Source organism: Lonchura striata, chromosome Z, assembly GCF_050655825.1.
Source record: "Lonchura striata isolate lonStrDom1 chromosome Z, ASM5065582v1, whole genome shotgun sequence".
Taxonomy (NCBI): domain Eukaryota; kingdom Metazoa; phylum Chordata; class Aves; order Passeriformes; family Estrildidae; genus Lonchura; species Lonchura striata.
The window spans coordinates 73,789,322-73,813,003 of record NC_140740.1 but is presented as its reverse complement, the minus strand read 5'-3'; the positions used below and the strand labels follow the sequence as shown (position 1 = coordinate 73,813,003).

The 23,682-nt window shown below is 39.6% G+C and overlaps 1 protein-coding gene across 1 annotated transcript; it reads right to left on the bottom strand.

Annotated features, from left to right (window-relative positions):
- Positions 1 to 11: 11 nt before the first annotated feature.
- On the bottom strand, positions 12 to 23,569 carry ANKDD1B (ankyrin repeat and death domain containing 1B). Its single transcript, XM_085565986.1, is given in 16 exon segments — positions 12 to 1,348; positions 1,650 to 1,775; positions 2,467 to 2,665; positions 5,386 to 5,481; positions 7,991 to 8,089; positions 11,495 to 11,596; positions 13,147 to 13,251; positions 14,181 to 14,240; positions 14,243 to 14,287; positions 15,987 to 16,085; positions 17,616 to 17,714; positions 19,198 to 19,302; positions 19,394 to 19,486; positions 21,034 to 21,132; positions 23,137 to 23,164; positions 23,166 to 23,569. Coding segments are annotated over 16 exon segments (1,536 nt in total). The 5' UTR covers positions 23,288 to 23,569; the 3' UTR covers positions 12 to 1,289.
- Positions 23,570 to 23,682: the final 113 nt, after the last annotated feature.

Below are 23,682 nucleotides of genomic sequence, written 5' to 3'. Positions count from 1 at the left end.
TTTTGTCTGAATCTCTTGTTTAATCCACATGATATTAACATCTATGTTCAAGCGAAAATTATTTTTTTTTTCTTGCAAACACTTTTAGTTGCTTATGCAAGTAAGTATAGTTGACATGCTATACTTTATACATGCTTTAATTATATGCTGTATTTAAATGGAGAACAGCAGGGTAGCATCCTTCACACCACAGGGTCCAGTTTATGCTAGGTGAGGTACCAGTCCATCAAATTCTTAAACATTTTCATTTTGCAAGCTAATGTTGCAGAACTTGATGAATACTGTAGGGTTCCAACCATCTGTACTTTAGATCCCTAATTCCAAAACCTTATGATTTAGTGGTCTATTCTTCGTATTCCTGGGATGCTCTGCAGCAGAGTCAAAGAAGGTTGCAAACAGGAGGGAAGTTTGGAATAAGACTTCAGACTAAGATACAGATCACTTTTTTAGTACAAACAGTAAGATTCAGCACAAAATAATGCTAGCTATATGCAAACAGAAAATGCAATTCAATTCCTCCATTACATGATAAAACTATTGCTATGTTATAAAGCAGATCACTAAGATAGACATTTACATAATTTTTCAGATTTTAATTATATTCAGTAATAAGAAAACCTTTAAACATATTCAGCAGGACACTGCCATGTATTAATTCAAGATACAAACAAGAACTAAGTAAATAATTGCTAGCTGTATGAAATATTAATTATCAAATGCTCCTTTGAGGGTATGTATACAGTATTATGCCATGATAGAAAATTCTGCAGACAGCCACCCGTGGTGTTTACACATGACATTTTTGTGTTTCTTCAGTACATAAATAAAATGCTGCAGTGGAAAGATTTGTCATAATCCTAGCAAGAATTTGTAAAACCTGAATCCCAAACTAGGCCAGATGCTAACTTATTTGCCAAGTGTTAATTGATTTATACACATAACTTTCACTTAGTAAGTTTAATTTTTTTCATGTAGAAAATATCTTATTTACACTTTACATCAAACACAAAGTGGCTTAATTTGCAGTTAGGTCAGGTATAGAAATTTTATGTGGTGAATCTTGCTTAGCAGTTTTAAGCTACCAGTCAGCCATTTATTCTTAAATTTTTTACATCTCTATTTAGCAAGCATTTGAGAAAAAAGTAACCATTTTAAGAGTGTAAGTTCTTCTAGGGTGGAAAAAGTTGTTCAACTTCAAAATCTGATTTTTGTTTCCCAAAAAGATATTTGAAAGCCAGTTTCCATCTGGCATGTAATTGCATGATATATACCATGTTTTGTTGATGAACTTATGAAGTGACCCATTTCCTGGAGTCCATGCCAATGCTAATTGAAGCTCTGATCACTTCTGCAAGTAAGAGAAAACACTTGCAAGGTCTTTGCACAAGGTCTGACTAATTGAAGGATGGCCAGTCACAATTTAACTGTGTGTGCAGGAGATGAGGGAAGCTGTTTGCACGTCTGCCTTTGGAAACCTTATGTCAAATTCATTTTCTCAAGCAGCCTCACCCCTCAGGAAGGGCAGTCCCAGAAAAGAAGGAAGTGTCCTCCACCCCTGCCCTGGCCACAGCTTCCCAGCACCAGTAGGGCCCTCAGCACGGCACTGCAGTCTGGCAGAGGACACGGTGCTGTGCTGTGCATCAACTTACCAGCTAAAGGCTGAAGTCCTGCTTCTACCAGACCTTCATACAGGTGTTTAACGGGATGAGCCAGCAGTGTACCATGGAACCAGATGAGCAACATTATCTTCCCATGTTCCCTGTAACTTTTTTTCCCTATGCAATACACAAAGTATTTGTTCAATAAGCACAGTGTATTTTGTGCTTTTTCACTTTAAAAGTTCCAAGAGGTTTTAGACTTACTTCTTTACTCTTGCTACCTTTCTCATCTAGCAGAAAAATTAAGACTGAAGCTTACAAAAGCTTTTTTAAAAAATCTCATTTTATCTTAGCACTACTGTTAAGACATTTAAAAAACCTAATACATCTTAAAATTAATTTTTTCTTTCATTTTTCCCCAAGCTGTGGTAATATACCCTGGAGCAGTAGTAACAAGTACAATACATGCTGTAGAAGTACTGTCTTCCCAGCACCTGAGAGACCTGAAAACAGAAATTCCTGTTTCATGGCAGCTGTGCAGACAGAGCATGAGCAAAACTGCTCTGCCATGAGGTTTTCCAGGTCCTGACTTGCAGCATGACCCCCAAGACCTTGCTGTGATGCTCAGGGCTTCTAGTTTTGATCTCCAAAGAGGAAGGTTCCTTCAGGCCAAGAGAGAGAGCAGAAGTGTCCTGTACTGCTACAGCACTGCTTCCCAGTGTTGCTTTTTAAACTATGTGAGTACCCCATAGTGAAGGGGGTATAAGCCCCCCTTCACTATGGGGTACTCACATAGTTTAAAAAGCAACACTGCCTTGTGGGGTTTTTCTATCCTACATATTTTGTCTGGCCATTCAGATATTGCTACCTGTCCACTGTTATTCAATAGTTTTAATTTGTTCATCTGTGAACTTCCAGAACACAGCCAGTTTTTTCCATTCACAGGGTTTTAACTGGTTGTATGCTAGACTCCAAAGGGAGGAAGGGATTTGCTTGGTCTGTGTGCTGTGATCTTGTTTGAAGGACACACTGAGGTCTGACCCATTACCACTATGAGCTAGATGTGTCTGAAAAAGAAAGCAGATGATAAACTGTGTAACAGAGCTGGGAACCTTTGATCAGTGAGGTCCTATACAGATGTAGGTGCTGACAGATGATTTACTCAGTGTCTGTAGAGGAAGTTTGTATGGGTTGTAGAAACTGAAATAAGGAGTTCCAGTGTCTATTGCTGTGTATTACTGAGTTAATTGCAAAATAAGCCACTTTCTCTGGTACTTGCTAGACAAAAGCAAAGTAACAGCAACTGTTGTGTCAAGCACTGCTGTGCTGCTTGGTTCTGTCTATGTCATGTTTAGAGCACAGCTGGGTTTCAGGCACAGTTCTCACCATTTTCTCTTGCTTCTCAAAGCACTAATCTCTTCCTGGGGAGAGGGTAGACGCCATGGACACGGTGCCTGCTCAACCTGTCCCTGCACCTGGTCTGTCAGCTTCACTTAGCTGAAGTGGGGACTTCAGTTTCTTTGCTGGCACCATCAGCCATTAGGTTTATCACGGGGACTCCCATTCAGCAAAGTGTCTAAACACCAATGTGCACATGTGTGTTGAGCATGGTTCTAGTTTCATTCCTGCATAAGTAAAATCAGATAGAAACCAAAACCACGTGGATTTTACCCTCCTGATTAAAAGTGATGTTGCTACTGTACACTTTTTGTTTGGGCACCTTGGCAAAAACCATTGTCAATCAGTGATCAGCTGTGATCAATGATCACAGCTAAGCTGTGCCCAGGAACATTCCTAGGTAGGTAAGCTCTAGCTGTTTCTGTATTTCATTACGTTTATGTACTAGTCCTATTTCAAATAGGGAAAGAATTTCAAAGGGAAGAAATTTCTTTATTAATTTGATAGAGAATGACAAAGCAGATACTAAATGACAGGAAAATGGCAGTAGGTCACATTTTAAAAATACTAAGCATAAAGTGCTTCATTCCAAATTAAATTCAGAAAAACACAGCAGAGTTATTTCTTAACTTCAAGAGAGACTTACAGAGAAAAAAAGTGGCAGTTCAGTAACCAAGCATTGTCATGTTTTTTATGGTTCCATTCATCTGATGCAGACTTTATTTCATGCTTCTTAACATGCAGAGTAAAGTTTAGGACATTCTACAGGACAGCATCAGGGTGTCTCTGATTAGATCATTTGCTTGTGATGTTTAATAAAAAAAAAAAGGCACATGAAAAAAAATCTCAAGCAAACAAACAAACAAACAAAAAAAAAACCAAAAACAAACAAGCAAACAAAAAACCAAACTAAAAAACCCAAACAAAAAAACCAAAAACAAACAAACAAACAAACAAAAAAAACCCTTTGCAGCAGCACAGCCTCCCTTTGCTGCTAAGTGTGTTTTGAGGCAACAGCAAGGTAGGATAGTAACAGCTACCCTCAAATCCAGTTAAACCCAGCCTGGACAATGATAGGGAAGGGTTGGGTAGAAGTGATAAATAGAGAAGAGGGCAGAGAGATGACAGTCATGCTTCAGTATCATGTGCCCTTCCTCTCAGCTACATAACATTTCCTTTTGTAACCAAGGCTTTGTCACAAATGACAAGTCAGCTGAATGCAACAAAAAGACAGTCCTTAAAATAACGGTTCAAAATGCTGTAGTTCTGGTATGGTAACACCACCAGCATCATATTCCATAGCTGTAAGATTTAAGCTGCTCCTGCACTCTCAGCTTCAGGCAACAGGAACAAATATTTACATTTTATTTCCCAACATCTCTGGTGCTTTGCAGAAAAGCATCTGCTTAACACCTTTTATTTTCTTCAGAAAATTCAGTGAACTATGCCAAGTGGTTGAGAATATTATGGGCTTACTGCTGTCAGATTTCTCATGTATTCTGTGGCAACAGACTATTTCTAATTCCTCTTTAAACCAAAAGAAACAGAAATGTACCTGACAATTCTAGCTGAGCTGGTGCAAATCAAATGCACAATACAGCGTGTTCATGGATTACTTTTGCAGTAATTAATCTAGATCTGTGATTTACCAGCCCTGTAACATTAAGTGTCAGGATTTGGCCACTCAGGACAGGAGTGAGGTGGTAAAACCAGCTAATCCCTGTACCTTCTCTGGGACAGGATCAGTATGCTTATACACTTGGCTAACTCAGCAGAAAGCAGGAGTGAGAACGAAATCACAAATTGATATGGCAGTTACTTGTAGCCCTTTAGAGAAGCCCATCACTATGCAGTGTACTTTTAAGTAACAACTAGGGAAAGAAGGTGAGAAATTCAGACAACATAAGCCATGTCCTTCACACTTGTTGTGAAATTCTTCTCCTTCTCATTGATTTAATTTTATAGTTAACAGACAAGGGACAGAAGAAGGAGCTTCTGTTGAAGTAGCTGAGCTCTTGCTAGCGAAGGACATCTTCACTCTTATTTTTCAACCATAGATTTTACTGTACCAAAGGATCCAGGAATCAACATGGATCCATGTTATCCCATGATACTGATGGCACAGTTTGGATTTGGCTTAGAATCTCTCTCCATCCCTTTATGTGTACAGCACAAGGCAGGAAAATGCTAAGATCTGCTTACAGTTTTACAGCTAGTCAGGAATAAATCCTGGATGGGCTAGAGACTTTCCCATTTCCAATCCTAACTATTGTTCATCAAGGCCAGTCTTGCTGCCTGCCAAAAGGAACCACCTCAGCCAAAAGGGAGTTCAAAATCAGAACTGGCTTTTCCCTTAGGTATCTTGTGTTTAATGAAAGATGACTCTTACCTGTTTCCTGGTAAAATACCTTTCTGCTTTAATGATCATGTCTACAATGAGGGCATGATGGCTCCTTGATGCTATGGCTAGTGCAGTTTTCCCATGCTGAAAGCAGAGACAGTGAATCAGAACATTATCTTGGGTAATAGAAGAAAAACACAGGGGCTGATTACAGGGCCCATCTGTTTTTTATGGCGTTTGGGTAGCTACAATCCAAGTCCCATGCCCTGCATAAGCTGTATCACCTCAGCCCTGGATGGTCAGTTTTCTCACACACTAAACTCCCCAGAAACCTGCACTCAGACTTGCATACTTCATACCAGCTTGCACGCTCCAGTCACTGCGTCCACATTCAACCTACCACAAATACAGCCCATTCCCATGCTATGGCTAAACTGGCATTTCAGGTGGATAGGCTGGCAAAGCTGGCAATCTCCAACTTACAGGGCAAACCTGTGCCTTGTTTTAGATGGTAAGAGAAGGTGGCTCACAGAATTAAAAGGAAATTATTTTCTCATTACAGCTGAAAGGAGCACAGCTGTAGGATGATGCTTCATGGGTCACAGTTATTCTAAGCCACTGCTGTTAACACCAGCTGCAGAGGTTTGCTCAGTCTACCTGAACCCATCTCTCCTACCAGCACTTTGATGCACAGGCATCATGGTGGCTCTAAAGGGATTTCTCTGCAATTACCTGTTTTCAGCAGATCTGCACTGAGTGCAAATGCCTGGGATTTATATATTAGTATCATTCTCCACATAAAAAGTGCTAGGCATTTCTAAAAAATTAGATCTAAAATAAATCAATCCCTTAATTAGAAGGTTCATTAATGAAATTATAAGGTATTTCAGTTCTCCAGATAATATAAAGTTCCCTAATATACACCTTTTGAGTTAGCTCCTGGCTCTGCTCAAGATCATCCTAATTAACCTGTTTTTAGAAGAGCATCACATCAGGAGCCAATGAACATGCATTTCATTAAATCTTTTGCATAGACATATTTTATATGTGAAGAGTCCAGAGACCACAAGAACTCTTTGGGCTCACCTCTGGAGGGGTGCTCTGCGTTTCACAGAGGCAGAGAGAGGCAGTGGATAAGGGAGGTATTTCTGTACCCCTGTGATAGTGTAGACACTGCTGGCATCCTGCAGGCACATGCAGCACAGCAGTCTGGCACGGGGGAGCTCTGTGCACTCACTACCAAAGACAGAGTGCATTTCCTGACCTCTGACAGGAGCAGATGCATGGCATTCTCTGCTCATGGCATCCTGCTGCCAGGACATGGAGACCAGAAAAATACTGTGCAACCAAAGCAGGCTCCCCTTCTTCCTGTCTACTCTTCACCAAGGACAGTAACATTTTTGGCATCCCAGCACCAATTCAGTTCAAAGGGCACTGTAGTTGCAAATGTTCCCAGCAGTGGCATGGTCTCACGGGTCATCTAGCAAATAAGCAAGGAAAAAGCTGCTCCAGGAAAGAAAACAACTGCAGAAAGGTGACTTGTTCTAGAACTTGCACTGGCTCAGAACCAAACATGCTCTATCAGTTTTGCTGTAATACAAGGGCACTGCCTCCCCCAGAGACTTGTAGGTGCTTAAGGTCATAGGCAGTAAATAAGTTTTTGTGTCTGCCTTTGAAATACAAAGGTTGAAAAAAATTTCCCAGTAGCCAAGGTGCTGTTTAAAGTGGACAAGATTTCGTTCTGGGTTGATCCCTATGAGAACTGCAGCCCTTTGGCAAGTGTAGGCATGATTCTGAATGGAAAGGCTTAAATATAATGCAGCATCTTACCTCAGCATCCCAAAACATACCAACTATGCAACCCACACTCAGAGCTCCAGGCCGCATGTCAGGCTAGGGCAAAACAAGACAATCCTAATCCATAAAGCTTCATTTCTCATCAGGACAGTTTCGGGCAGGAAAGTTACTTTTTAAAGTTACAAAAGGATGAGATTTTGCTCATAACATACATCAAATCCTTCAACTCAGTCATACAGAATATCAAGAAAAGTAGTAACAGGGAACACTCAAACTTGCAGTAATTAAGCAAAATATGTAAATACTGGGTTTGGTACTCTGTTCTTTCAAAATCACTTCCCCAGCAACTTTGCTTTGGTACTTCTTCCAGACATTACCATTTTTGTTTCTATCTTTCAGGCAGAACAGCATCTCAGGGTTTAAGTATCCATCTGAATGGATCTGGAATGTCACCATGATTCTCAGATGACCTGGAGTGCTGAAGGGCAAACTCTCCATCACTGCACCTGATGAAGCTGCATCTCTCCTGGCACTGAGCACGGCTGCAGGTGCGCAGTTACGAGGAGCCACAGGCCATTTTCCCCACTGCAAGTCTAGACCCTTTTTCCCATAAAAGGTTTCTGGAAGCAGTGTTTACCCTTCAAACCACAGAGCTTGGGAATTTTGCAGCTTTTCACCAAAACCATCAGATCTCTGCAAACTGCAGGTATAGCAATATAAAAAAAGACTTCTTTTGTAGTTAGCTTTACTTAGCAAACACAACTAGCAATGTGTGCTTTATGCACCTCTATCAGGAAGATTATAGAACAAAAAATATAATAATGTAATCCTTATGTTTGTGAGGAATGCAATTTACCTTATCCATGGCTTTGAGATTGCAGCCTGACTTCAGCAGGACTTCCACCAACTCCACATTGCCAAGATCAGCTGCCAGATGCAGAGGCATTTCCTGCCTCTGGAATTGGAGACACCAAATAAATGCATTGAGTTCAACTTACTCCTAGAAATAGCATGTTCACAGACTGAATCTAAAATAGATTCTCCATAAAAATGAGAAAATCATGAACAGGGAGAAATCATTTAAATTCTGCTGGTTTTGTTTCAGGCAGACAAGACAGCATATGGCATCTCTGCAGGAAAACCAGGCAGAAGTTCCAGCTGGCTCAGGAAAGGGTTGTTGTTATGCCCCTCTAATGTATTGTAAACTAACAAGCTTGCTCTAACTCTTCCCTCTTAAAGCAAGGTGCTTTGGACAGAGGGCTTCATGTGTCTGGCAACCCACACCCATATTATCCTCTCAAGTAAACTTTTCCCTGCTGAAATACATGCCAAGACAACTGGATATCTACAGTTTTCAACAATACATTATGCCATCGATCCACAATAGAACTTTTTAGTCATCCCTGCCACAAAATGAGGATACACAGCAGAAGTCTACCTACTCCATAGTGGGTTCAGTGAACATTAAACAACATACATACAAAAAACCCAAAACAAAGTCATTATACAAGGCCAAACCATTAACAAGAAATCAGCTAAAATTACACTCACCTTCAAGTAAATCTTTGAGTTTGAAAGGAGGGTTATATAGTCTCTACATAGCTACATATACCCAAATATGTATTTTTTTATTCTTTTACGGAAATTAGAGTAAGAAAATCCAGATATCTGCAGGTGGAATGCAGCAGCAAATATTGGAGCAATTGTGGAAGCCCTGCATACATGGGAATGTTCCTTAGTATGTTTCTTGGGACACATACTCCTAAGTTGAATGTTTTTAGCTTGTGCTTCTATGACATTGCAAGTTTACATTCTATAGGTCTGGTTAGAGAATTCTTTGGCCTTTAGACCTTAATTAAAGGTTTGCACACTAAGAAACACCAGACTCAGGGTTCCACATTAGAAGTCTCATCAGTTAATTTTACAGTTTACACTATGATCCCACAATCTCATGTATTTACCTTACTTTTTTATTCCCATTAATAAAAAGTATTTTTTAAATTCATACACCCTACTTTCTTTCCTGAAGAAATTTAGGGATTCATAAGTACCTACTGTAGACAACTTCAGGCAAGTTAAAGACATAGTGCAAAATATTTCTAAAAGATGTGTTGAAGAAATTTACAGAATTCTCTGTTTTATATGACCAGAAAGTCTTGTCATTATACTTTACTCCAACCACAAATGACAGCCTCTGTCTTATGCAAAAATGGTATAAATCTCTAGCAATAAAATGAACAATGGGAAGGGGTGAACCACAGATTTCTCAAAGACTCATTCTTGTTGCTATTGTGGGGAGCACCTCTACATGTCATGAGGGAGACCAGGCTGCATTTCCCCAGCAGTGAGCCACAATGCCCCCTGAATGGGGCTTGAGGGGCCTGCTGGGACAGTCTTTCCACTGAGATGGATGGCTGAGATGTAGGGCTGCTGGGAGGTTCTCTTTGAAGTGCCACAGGTGCCAAGTGTGTCTGTACACAGCTGGGTCATTGGAGTCTGTGTGGTCAGGAGCCAGTGTACGTGAGCTCTGTATGGACAAAGGGTACTGGATGTCACTGACATTTTTGGAGGCCCAGCTGTTAGCCAAATCACTGGTCCATCTCAGATAACAGATACCTTATGTGGTAGTTTACTTGCCTTGCTGGTTTGCAGTATCTTCTTTGAGGAGACATTTTGCATTCATGGTCAGTAAGAGCATCTCCAGAGACTGTAATGATCCCCTTGTCAATTCCTTAGTCCCTAGAGGTGGACTCCCAAGACTGGAGCAGTCAGGTAGCCGTGTGTTTAATTTGTCTTGCTGATGGATGAATACTTGCTGCCTACCTAAGAGGTCATTCAGAGATGGACACCAGGTAGTTTTGCTTCTGTTGTCATTCTAGTATTTTCCCCTTCCTGTCTTGCTACAGGCCAGGCTGCCTCTTTTGAATATTCCCTCTTTGTCCCCTGAGCAGGAGCTGCTTTTTCTTTTTCTAACCAAATCAGCATCTACTTCCATCATCTTTCCTTGAGTTCAGGCACAATTATAATATTTGAGGGCTGGGTCTCTGGTTAAGCAAAGGAGATTCCCATTTTCACCTCCAGCTAAGTGAGTTTTCACTTACAGTGAAAACTTCAGATCTTCTCAGTGTCCCTTTTGCATGCTCCTTGATCAGGAAATCCTTGTTCTCTTTTGAGGGCACTGGATGGCAGCTCTCTAGGCAAGGGCCACTGGTATGAAGAGTGTGATTATACAAGGATATTCAAGGAACTGAGTAGGGTTACAAGAAGGTGGGAGAGACCTGTCCTGGGGGAGAAGAATGGGCAAATGCCATTCTTTCCTCTTGCAACAAAGCACCTCACCAGGAGGGAAATGAAAAGGTGCAATTGTTGATTTTCTCCATGAGATGGTCACCTGAGTACACCTGAGTGTCACTGTAAGGCCCAAAAACGCCGGATCAGGCACAGGACAGTACTTCTATCTCTCTATCAGGCAAAGCAACACAAAGTGATATGCAACACAGCAAAAGCAGAAATGGATATTAACAGTTATAGGAAGTTTTGTACAGCAAAAAAGGTATCAAGAATGACAGCACCGAAGTACGGCACACGTCAGTGGTGGATATGATTTACAGTGAACTGATCTGATCTGATCTGTAGTGAACTGGCCAACAACTCACCAGGTCTCCAAAGACCACTGACACCAAGCAGGGTGAAAGAATCCTAGTTCAGGTAAGGAAGACAGGTGTAGCTGTCCCTGGATGGGCTCAAACCAGCATCCTTTCAGTTAACAGCTACTCGCTGACTGCATCACAGAGACCCATGACCTTGTCATTCTGTGTTGCTGTGTTGCTCAGCCCTGCTCAGCTTTGCCCCCTCCCAGCTCCCTGAGCACCCCAGTCAATGAAAGTGGGACACAGAGTATGAAACAGAGAAGATGTTGGTGCTGTGCAAGCATTGTTCAGCAGCAGCTTTAACAGCGTCGTCTTTACCAGCCCTGTTTTGGTCACAGATCTAAAACACTACATGTGGCAGGTTAAAGGAAAAATTAACTTCTTTCCTGCCAATGACATTCTGCACTGGGCTTCCTCCTGAAGCCAATACCATTAGACATTTCTGTCATTTATTACACATGAGCCATAAAACAGTACATTACCCAATCATTTTCTGAGTATACAGCATTGTGCTATCCTTATCTTGCTCAAACAATATTAGCACAGCATGTACCAGTGATTAATACATATGTACACAAAAAAAAAAATAAATAAAAAATTAGGAGGGAACTTCCTATTTTTTTGTACCCTGAGCTCATAAGAGAAAAAAAAAATTCAAGCAAAATACACATAATCTCCCCTATACCAATAAAGCTGTGCAAATTCCCAGCTGTTCTTAGGTGATTTAAGCAGTTTATGTTGTGATTGGCATCCAAAAGACTTTTTACTACTGGTAGATTATTACTGAGAACTGCTAAATGGAGAGGGGAATTCTGCTGTGGAGGGAAAATAATGAATTATTATATTTAGAAATATTATTACAAGCTCATGCAAACAAGAAAGGTTCTTATTGAAGCCCACTGCTTGCAAAGGTGGCATGCTCTAGCAGAGGCTCAACTCTGCAGAAAACACACCTGGGTGTGTGGAGTATACCAGAGGTGGTAGCCTGCTCCCACCTGCCTTTCTTCTGCACTAGGTAAAGAAATACAGCTGAGAACACTGGAAATGCTGAGTGCACCGGGTGTGCATCAGTGTGCATACACCACTTAGGAATGCAGCAAGGCACTCCTCTTAAGTGTTCCTAACCGGGATGGGCTGCTGTCCTGACAACAGAGAGATCAGGGTAATGTTTCTGCTCCCTCACAAAAGTGGCCTTGCCCTTTGTTGAATGGCCTGGAGACTGACTCATTCTGTATTTGGTAAACTGATGTCGAAATCTACTTTCCAGGAACAAACCTTTACCACGTGTTGCTGCTGGAAATGCTCTTCGTACTTAAGTGACTTGATGCCATATTTATAAAATACAACAAATTACAATTAGTAAGACAGAGGTTTTATTTTGTTGATTATTTATTAATATAACCAGGCCACAGATTCAACACCAGTCAAAATCCACACTAGGTTGGTAAGATCACTTTGTATGTTGAACCTATGACTGATCAATTTCTTGCAAAATACAATTAAAGAATAATTCCATACAAGTACCATTCATGGTGCCAGGCACCAGTTCAGTGTCTTTATAAAACATTTCTTTGTAAAACATTTCTTCAGGACTACAGAAAAATAAAGCAAGCTCTTATGCAACATTGTGATGTTTGCAAAATTTAAGTTATGTTTGCAAAATTTAAGTTACAATTTTTTTAGTTGCTTCTGCTACAGAAAGCTAAGGAGAACAAGTAGTACAACAACAATCTGACCTTTATATCATTTCAAACACAACATAAATTGTTATTCCTTGATAGCTTTCTGCAAGAGGTCAGTGATCAGGTCATAAGTCATGAAGTCCAGATTCTATTTTCATCCTGTACTGTAGAAGTGGAAAATAATATTATATTCATAGAAAATCTCAATTATCTGTAATATCTAAATTGAGAGAGGATTTGGATAATATAAATACCTCTTTCTTTTCAAATTGCAAAGAAGTTTGGCATGCAGATTTTGAAGGTGCATTTACATGCAGTGTGAAAGCACTGAGTGTTTACTTACATGTTTATTATCTTTATTCAAAATCATGTTGACTATTTGCCTGTAGCATGACTACTGCTAAATTCAAGCAGGGCACTTTGTTCTTCATCTCTGAATGCCTGGCCCTTGGCATAGCCTGGCCATGCCTACTCTGCACTGCACCAGCCTCTGAGGCACTCACTGGGCATCTCATCTCTATTGGTATGTGTTGATAATCAGCATCTAGAAACCAAGTAGCAGTGTGTCTAGGAAAAAATTCAAGGTGATGAATTTTTTTACTCAATCTCATTCAGCTGTCTGAATTCCCATGGAAAGACAGGACAGGCTGAGCAGCAGCAGGAGAGTTATTCTGATAAACACTCACCTCAGCTTTAGGAACCAGGTCAATATTCTTGTCAATAAGAAAAGTAACCAAGGATAAATGTCCATTCTGAATTGCAACATGCAAAGCACTGCTATTGTTCTAAAAGAAATCTGATAGACAGAAGAACTTACATTTTTATTGCTGAAAAAAACAGTATTAAAGAGAGGTATAAATATAGTATAATCTTGCATTTAAATTTGTCTTAGTATCCTCTCCACCAATAAAACCTTTTGACAAAATAATACAAAATGAAGCACATTAGCAGTTGGTATGATATTTTTGTCAACAGTGAAGGAAACCCCCATTTTTACTATATCACAACAAACATACTAAAGAATACCTGTATCCTATAGCCCCATCCAATTTCTCTTAAAAAGAGACAGATCATCATTATCATCTATACTGTGCCATGGACAACAACAATGCCAACATATCTCCTACTGTGCCAGGCAGTTAGTTTGTTAGACCCTTACCAAGCAAGTATGCTCACATTAACCAGTAAATCCATAGAAAGATAATAAATCAATAGAAAAAATTTTAAAATAGAAAATAAAATTTTAAACTAATTTTTACAATATAGTTCTGCTTAAACAAACAAGTTCTCATTCTGCTGGAGTCATAAATTTCTTGCAGCAGGCTAGCCAAGGCCATTCAGCAGATATGAGTTGGACTGCAGTTCAGGAATCAGATGTAGAGAACAAGTTTGTCATCAGATCAGTCACATGCACTGCTAAAAAGGAGGATTTTCAGTTATCCTAGTTGGTCACATTTTCTAGTCATTTGTTGTACTAGTGGGCACACAGGAAATAAAAAGCTCCACCACAGTACTCCATCAATGCTATTTTACTTCCAAATTGGTTTTATTCTGTTCATACTCTCTACATTCCCCATTCTATTTTTAACTTGTTTCACACACACACACACACACACAAAAAAAAAAAAAAAGGCAGAGCAAATATTCTTTGCTGGTAAGGTCTTTTTTTCATACAGTCTAGTATGTCCCTGTAGGAGGGATACTGTGCACATACCTGTGTTGAAACATTAATGTCACTCCCTGCCTCCAGTTAGAGTTCAGCACATTTTTACATTTTTCATTACCTCCTTCAACAGCCAAGTAAAATGGAGTTTCTCTGTTCTGGACCAAAAGAGCCAAAATGTCTGTTCCAATTTAAGAGATGTGACTACAGCACTGAGACACAAAACATCTCCAATAGGCTCCATCAGGCTCATCCAACTCGTGAATGACATGGTGCTCACCAGCAGTTAAGCGGTAGATGATGTTTATCTGGACAGAGATATAGTAACGTTTACAATACAGAAAACTATTTCATAAATATTAATCATGCTCTTTTTGGTGAGCAGCAATTGTTGCCATTCAACACCAGAAAACACCAGTAGTATGCTAGTACATACAGTAATTCCAATTTCTATGCAATGTCATGGATTTCTGAAAAATTCACAACCCTAAGTGCTAGTTATAAGGAGAACTTTAAGCAGAAATAATCCTGTTGAATATTTATTCCAAATCTTTTCACACTGAAGGAGTCTCCACGTCTTCAAATCTATAAAATGGGATACATCAGCTACACAATTATCTAATTCCTGCTTCTCAACATCTAACATACACAAAGGTTTAATGAAAGTTACTCTGGTGTTTCAACAATCACAAAAAAAAAAAAAAATCAATAAATCCTAATTTTTCTTTGCTTAAAATCCTGATGCTATTCTGGTAAACTTAATACATTTTAGTACTTTGCTCATGCTGTGGGAAAAGAGCTCTGTTCCTGTGCAGATCACGTCTCCAGCTGGAGAGGAAGGTCATACCATTAGCCATGTCAAGACAGGGGCACGAGCTGCACAAGCTTTGTGTGCAACATTCTTAGACCAGCCTTGGAAATACGAGGGCTCCACGTTTCAAAGAGGCTCATGAGCCTCACAACAGGCACAGCTGAAAACAGCAGACAAGCTGGATAAGAGGGAATTTCTCAACTCACCAGTCTGTCACTGATTAAGGAAGAGGAGGGCCTTGGGTAGGAGCTACTCATCTGGTCCCGTGGCCCAGCAGAGCAAATCATCAACCGCATGGCATGTTCCCAGAGTGGGCATTCCAGCCCACAACAAAGGAAATTACCTTGCCCAGGGTGTTCCAGCTGCCCCACAGAAGAAACAGAAGAGACACAAACCCTTTGCAAAGCAAGAACGCTGAGAGGAGCAGTTAGTGTGCATTTCCCTTCTCCACTCCTTGTTTAAGCCTTAAAATGAGCCTCAAGAGTGCATTAACTCAGGGATACAACCTTCACAGCTAATACATAATTGAGGAATATGCTGGCTGAGCTTCACCAACACTAAACTAGGAAAGCAAATTGGATAGGCAGTGTCTGCAGCCACTTTTGTGCAACTGAGGTCAGATGGACAAGATACAGATTACCTCTGCCTGTGGTGTATGTGCTTGGTATGCAAGCAAACTGCTCAGTGAATAGGCTTAAGAGTGAGATGTTTAAAGGAATGGGATCAGATGGCTAAAAATGCTGGATGACAGAGAGCAAGGAGGTTAAGGCCTTTCTTCTGTTCTCGTCTGCTAGTGGTTATGCAAGGGCTTGCCAAATGCAGGGGAGGATGTGTATAAGGCATACAGGACAGAGGAAAACACTGAAGGAGTTAAGGGAGCTTAATTTATTGGACAAGGAACAAGGAAACAGGACATAAAGTTACTAGGAAACCAGCAAGACAAATGAAGTGTCCTCAGTGCCACATTTCTTCCTTTAAAATGTAATTTTTTAGAAAATTTTTCAAATTTTTAACTTTATTTTTTTTCAATAATTTAGGGCACTTACATGATTGAGGTCATTTATTTCCTCCCATTGTTCAAGCAGAATTTCCACAACTTCACTGTGACCATTTTTCACTCCTAAATGAAATGTTGTGTTTCCCTCCTTGAAATTAAAATGTCAAATAATATATTTTAAAATTCAGAATAAAGAAAATAACTAAAACCAACACAATACCTTTGGTCTTTTGCATACAAGGAGAGGGAGGCAACTGCACACAGCATGTGCCAAGATTCAGTCTAATCTTGATGTTGTCCAGTCTGGTTGGTTGTCTGAAAACTTCAATGTATACCAGCAAAAAGATCTGAAATTCTAACTCCTAACATATGAATCAGAAGAAAACTTCAGGTACTGGTTCCCAGAAGGATGGGTACTACACTGAACCCCCAAGACCACTGATTTAAAGAGTAAAAAAGCCTAGGTCAGAGTACAGAAATTTGACAGAAATTTGGTATCAACATCACAGTCTTTGATTTCTGTCACTGTTAGTGCAATTTCTTTCCAGGAAATTAAGAAACACAAAACAGAAACAAAACCAAAACCAAAACACCACACCACCACGGAAAAAAATAAAGCAACTAACAACTTCAGGCAAATCAGCAGCTTTTGAACTAAAAGAAAAAGTAAGCATACAAAATAGTATAAAAATGGCAAAAAAATTTAGAAGAATCCTAACTCTCAGAAAAATGAGAGTCCAGAACAGTTTTTCATTCACAGCATTGAGTGGGAAGATGTGGGAATCCTTTTAACATTGATGGTTACAGTGTGATTTAGTTTGGCAACCCAAGAGGTGAGTTTCTGTTCTGGCTTCTTACTTAATTTGCAGGACCACAGCATTTACCTCCTGGTGCTGTTGACACCTTTAAGCTGCTAGATATCTGGGACAATGATATCTTTCAACCTCTGCTGATAAACCGCTTAGCTTAGCAGAGTTCTGGTTGGCACTACAGCTTTTAAACTATTACCAGAAAAGAAAAAAATCCAACTTCACTTTCTGAGTGCTTACTTATGTGGTTCTGTAAATACAGTATCTGACATATTCACAATTTTTAATATTTTTGTCCTTACAATGCCTCAGATGTAGAGAAATACTAACTTGCTCATTCCAGAAATAGTAAGGTGAGGAAAAATAGATTTAAGAGCAGACTTTCAAAAATTACTAAGATACCTTAAAATTCAGTGTCAAAGCAACTCAATCAGATTGAAGTGTAAAGGTACTGCTGAAAAGGAATTTATACATGTTTATTTTCATCCTGAAGCTTTTAAACACCTTTGAAAAATTGGTCACACAGTGACACACAGACACAGACAGAGTGAAATACTGAGAAATTGATCTCCCAGAAGATGCTGACACCTGTATCACAAGGCTTCCCCACTTCTCTCTACAGACAGCATATGCTAGTCTTGCTTTGCATAAATTATGAATGTGTATGGAAAAGTCTCCTGGCAATCATCCCACGGCCTTCTCTTTACCACTAAAAAAATCATCATCCTTTTATATTTATTGGTCCCATATATCTCTGTAACATCTATAGAGAGCACTAAGATATTTGATTGTATAATAATCACAGTGAAACAAAATAATCTTTCATAAGCACATTTGTAGTTGTACTTCTGTGGAAAAGAAACATTTACCTCATCTTTTTCAGATGTAAATAGCTTCAGAGCAATCTAATTTTTTATCATGTCAACATGGCCTTTTTCAGAGGCCAGAAGAAATGGCTTTTTACCTTTCTAGAAAACAATTATGGAAATAAACATAGTGTTACAGAAAATAGAAATACTTTATTTCTAGTTACTAGATATATGGCATGCATTTGTAAATATGTATCCTACATAAAAATTTATTTCCATGGGTGAATTTGTTTGACCCAAATTCTGGAAACAGAGACCAAAACTGACATGTCTCAGAAGTTTCATCCAGGAGGCCTGGATTTAGCACTGTACATTGTAGGGGGTTTTGGTAGTGTTGAAACCAACAGAAACTTTTCAAATCATTTACAAACTCAACTGACACAAAACCATACTACTGTTCAAGATGTTAAGGCATATAACCAGCTAGGTGAAATGGCTTCACATCATGCCTGACAGTGTCTACAGAAATGTCTAGAAAAAAAAAAAAATGCATGCATCTAGTAGAGAATTATGATGCAACCTCAACAGGTGGTTGAGAAGGTCCTTCTCACCTTTCCTTTCCCAGGGCTTAAAGGTATGTTTTGTTAAATTAACTCTGCCCTGTCAGACACATCATTTGTAAAAAGAACTCAGAATTTTGCACCCTTGAGTCACCAGAATTCAAGAAACTCAGAAAAAAATAAAGAGAGATTTGTTCTTTAGGTGTCAGATCTCACAGGAATAAGTTTACCTCATGTCAAGATAAAATATCTGACTTAGCGACATAGCCTTTCAAAACAAGATTGCAACATTGTGGAAATTAAAATTAAAAACACAGACAACCTCATGAGGACAAGGCACTGCCGGAGAGTCAGTGCACCTCTGTAGGATGGCTGCACAGAGTCCTGTGTTCTGCATTGGTGAAACATGTCCATGTTGGTCATGACTGGCATGTTTTGGTAAGGGCAGGAGTCTGTGAAAATGAGCTGTGTGGGAAATGTCAGAGGCTGCCCTGTGCTGGGCACAGACATTTCCAGCTGGCTCCACAGTAGATCAAACTGCCCCATGATGTGCCAGCACTTAACCCACCACAGAACCAAGTGATGCCTCTATGTAAGAGTGGCTGGGCAGTGCTGTGGGAAGGATGCACAAAGGATGCAGCAGGAGACACAGGAAGATGCAAGGAAGGAGACACAGGGGAAGGTAAACCCACAGGTGACTGCAGCCCATGCAAGAAGTTTTCTGGAGCAGAGGAAAATAGTAAGAAGCAAAGAGCAGAAAAAAAAAAAGGAATTGACTGGGGACTGAGCCCAGCCTCCTCTGCCTCCCATTGCTTTACCACAACTGAGCATCACTGATGCAGCAAAGCAAGGACAACAGAGGTCTGCAGTCCAACTGAAATGGACAAAGAGGGAGGAAAGGTGTTGCCACTAATCGCTTGTCTGGCTGCTTCTTTTACCTGTTTCTCAGCATCCAAGTCAGTAATTAAAAGTATATGTAACTGTCAATGAAGTAAAATTCATTGAAATTCCCCAAGCCAAGATTGTTTCCCCAGAAATAAGAGCCTCATTACATCAAAGAAATAAACAGAAACACACTGTACCCCATCAGGTTTGTTCAAATCATTCAGATTAAGATCTTGGAGGAAATAATCAACTATTTTAATGCTGTTGCTCTGAGCTGCAAAATGCAGTACGTTCATTCCTTCCTGAAAAATGGTAAGTCAGCCTGTAAGAATGATTGATTTTTTTCCTAACATAAACATGTTTATTGTTGGTAAAAATTTGTCATCAACAAACCTCAGTCTTTTAATGAGCACCTGCTTTAACTAATTTTCGCATTATATCCAGATTTCCAGTCCAGGCTGCAAGATGAATCACTGTCAGGCTGTGATTCAAATAAAATTACAAAGGCAGAAATTACCACCAAAATACCTCAAGCCAAATTTCTTTAAATCTTTTTCATTGATTGATATTAGTGGGTACCAATCTGCAGGCTTTTAGAAAACCAATATGAACACCTGACAGTGTGGGTGGGATTCATCTCACTTAAATTAAGCTAAATGCAATAAAGACCTAGGTAAATGTCTGACTTCTTCACAGAAGGTCTGGCATCCCTAAAGAAGGACAGATCCCATTTTACAACAGAGGGATTAAGTCCTAACTGGAAATTATTTTCTCTCTCCAGAAACCATGTAGATAGATAGTCCTGGGTGCAGTGGATGATGTTTCAAGTGACAATATGCAATGACTATACTTCCACAAGTCACCATAATTTTTCATTTAGACCTCTTTCTAATGTTCTCATTTCTCAAATTCTCTAAAAACTTTTTTTTTTCCTCATAGGAAAAAACAAACCCTGTTTTGAGCATCTTAAAAACAAAAGGAGTACTTCAAGGACCTTGAGAGGAAACCATATGAGAAGCAAACTTGGTCTGTTCAGCCTGGAGGAGACAGAGGGGAGCCCTCACTGAAGTCACAACCTCCTCGCAAGGGAAAGTGGAGGGGTAGGCACTGACCTGGCAGGACCAGAGAAAACGGCATGGAGCTGTGTAAGGGGAGGTTTAGGTTGGATATTAGGACACCTCCTCATATACCCTGTTCTGCACTTCTAATCATCCTAGAGGCTCTGCATGGGACGTACTCCACTTTACCAGTCTTTCCCATATTTGCAGAAATTGCAGTGGAGAACAGTGGAGGGCAATATGGATTATTTACCTGGTATGCAGGCAATAAGATAAATCTAGGCTTCAGCAAAATTTGTGGTTGAGGCCTAAAAGTCTGTCTTGAAAAACCTTCCAAGTTATGAATAGCTGGAGGCCAGTCACAAGCAATGCACTAGGCATCCATCCTGGAAAAGCTATTTAACATCTGCATTAATGACCTGAATGATGAGCAGAATGTACCCACAGCAAACTTCATATTAAATTGGTACAAATGGCTGATAGACTATACTGGTGTGCTGCCATCCAGAGAAACCTTGACAGGCTGGAGAAATGGCCTGGCAAGAATTCAGCAGGGGCAAATGCAATGTCCTGCCCCTGGAAGGAGCAATCCCAGGCAGCAGTACTGGCTGGGACAGCTGCCTGGAAAGCAGAGGAAGACCTGGGGGTCCTGGTGCACACTGGGTTGAACACAAGCCAGCAGTGTGCTCTTGCAGCACACAAGGCAAATAATGTCCTTGTCTGTATCGTAAACACTGTGACCTGGCCAAGAGAGGTGCCTCGTGCTCACTCAGGTATTCAAGTTATCCAATACTTTGGGCAATGTGTTTTTCTTCTAAAAATGCTGTTTTCATACAAATATGTGCAGTTCTAAGACAAACTGAAGTTTTTACTGCAAGCTCTTAATTTTTGCACAATTGGGAGCACAAGAAAATTATCTGCTTTTAATCAAAGGAGTTCCTATACGTGTGAAACAAAACAAGTTAGCCAGCTTACCTGATCTGCCAAGTCAAGTCTAGCTTTGTGATGAAGAAGAAAATCCACCATGGACACATGGCCTCCCACAACAGCAAAATGCAGCGCTGTGCACTTCAGCTGGAAAAAACAAAGCTTTGTTTGTCAGGTCTGTAATACAGTTCTTTCCCTGGACACGTGGTCAGGCTTTTGGAATTCTCTGATTGTTATCAAATGTACCTGTTAATATGTACTTTTTCATATTTCTCCTTCAACACTTGATCTTTATCTATGTATTTTGTTTTGTTTCCTTGGATAGAATTTAGATATTGATCTTAGAGAATTCTTGTAAAAACAGAATGGCTTTGTTAGTCTACATAGTATTGTCCTTTCATTGAAATGTCAAAATGGGATTAAGTAGTCAAACACTATATAGGGGAGGTGTTTATGATATCGTTTATTATATTATTGCATGGTGTAGTTTGAATAGCTGAGGTCTGTATGTATGCAGTTAGTCTTACTTTTGGTGTCCTCCTTGCTTTTGACTAAACCTCTGCAATGCAAGCCAATATTTCTCTCTCACTCAGTGTTAGTCACCTTCACATACTGAGTCATCATCTACGGAAACGAAATCTATCACCTTGCAAACAGTGAGTAATTTCACAGAGATAAATGGGCTCAGTGCTTCTGAAGAAGACTTTGATAAAGTTATTAGTGGTATATATTTAAAAGGGATTTGTTAAATTGAATAAAATTTTATTGGAGAGAGTTTTGCATTCAGTAAAAGTGGGCATAACTAGGTTTAACTTTAGTGATGAATAGTTTCCATACAAAGATGTATAAGAGCTTTAAGAAATTAATTTTAAAAGTCAGTTTGGATTTGCTTTCTTAGCTTCTCTGAAGATCACCTGAATTGTATAAATTTGAATTTACAATCATATGCATCAAAAGGAATAAAAAGGTGGGATTTATGATGTGTATTTATGTCAGAAAAAAGCCTCTTGTACTACAGAAAGAGTACTATCAAAAAGCTCATCTTTTGACAGCCTTTCTTATTTAGCTGGAGAGTACAGGGGCAGGAATGATCAACATTAACAAAAAAAAAATGGCTTTGCCAGCATAGGCTACATCCCTACTAGGATAACCAACCAAAGCACAACGCCTCTGCAGCTGTACTAGTAACTCTCTCATAGTACAGATCTAATTTAAGGATGACAGAGAAAAGTTTCAAACTACTGAACTTAAAATGTATTTTGTTTAACTTTCTGAATTCTGGAAAGCAAGAAGGAAGAAAGAACTATTTTAAAGTGACCTTTTAGTGTGCAATTCAATTGATACTCTCAGTATTCAAGAGAAGTGTGCTCAGAGGAAATGTTTGTCTCCTTGTCTGTTTCATAAGCAAATCAAGGAATGCACTATACTATCTTCTAAATTCCCCAGTGACTGAAAATGCATGTGGGCATGGGAGGCAAATTTTTTCATAACCCAGTAACACTGGATACTCAGGGGTAGATGATTTATATGTAGCTATTGAGAGGACACTGTTACACAAAAATCCCACGTTAATATCATGACTGCTTGGTTGCTGTTGAACTACCTCTCATGTGGAACACAGTGCTATATTTATCTACTGTGAAATATATATCCTCAGATTTTAGGCGTGGTGTTGAAGTCAGCATAGGAAATGCATTTTTGTATATCTAGGGTAAATCTGAACTCTGAGCTCAGGCTGGAATCAGAGGACATTGCAGAATGCTCCCATGGTTCCATGCAAACCAAAGAGCAATATACTTCTTTTTAGAAATTTGTAATGCTAGCAGCATGAATACATTCTTAAAATGACTGTGAGGTAAAGTCACCCCACTCGAAAAATTGAGAACTTGAGAAATCAGTCACCAAAGAGCTCTGAGGAAACACTAGAGCAGGGGCACAATTGAGAAATCCTTAGTTCCTAATGTGATACACTGACTACTGCAAAACCTGAGAGTTAGGCTGTAATGTCCATTATGGCTGTATGAAGTGATTTCTTCATCAGGTCCTAGAGGGCACCTCACTCCTGCAGCTGAGGGGGCATGCTGGCATTCCCCCACCAACCCCAAGGAGTCACCCTTCACATCAGTCATCTGTCAGGCACTTTATACTCACAGTGTCTACAGCATTTATGTCAACATTATTTTAAATAGCTTTCCATGGTATCCAAATTGTTCATTTTAGCGGCATATTGAAATTCTCTATCATCTGGAAGTACTCTGGGAAAACATGATAAAAAAACCTGTATTATTAAAAAAGTAGCCATAACCAATGTAAGGGATGATGATACTGTTTACACTTTCTGTTCTTTGTACTGATTAAGTGTTATGAGAACCACTTGCTTCTTATCACCAAAGCATTTATTTACTAGGTTTTTCTCCTTTAGAGACATCTGGCTGATATTTCTAGTTTCAACTTTTAAGTGTAACTACAGGGAGACTTTTCACAACATAGATTGCCAGAGTTGGCACTCACAGGAACAGTTTGTTTATGAAGCTCTTACTATTTAATTGCATCTCAAATTACTGCATAGGCATAGGAGTGAATGCTACAAACTTCAGCACTTATTTCCTATTCTTTGGGAAATTGTTCTGTTTTAAAGCACACCACCAAAACACAAAATATATAAAGCAGTAACCAAACAGTGTGACATGACTGAAA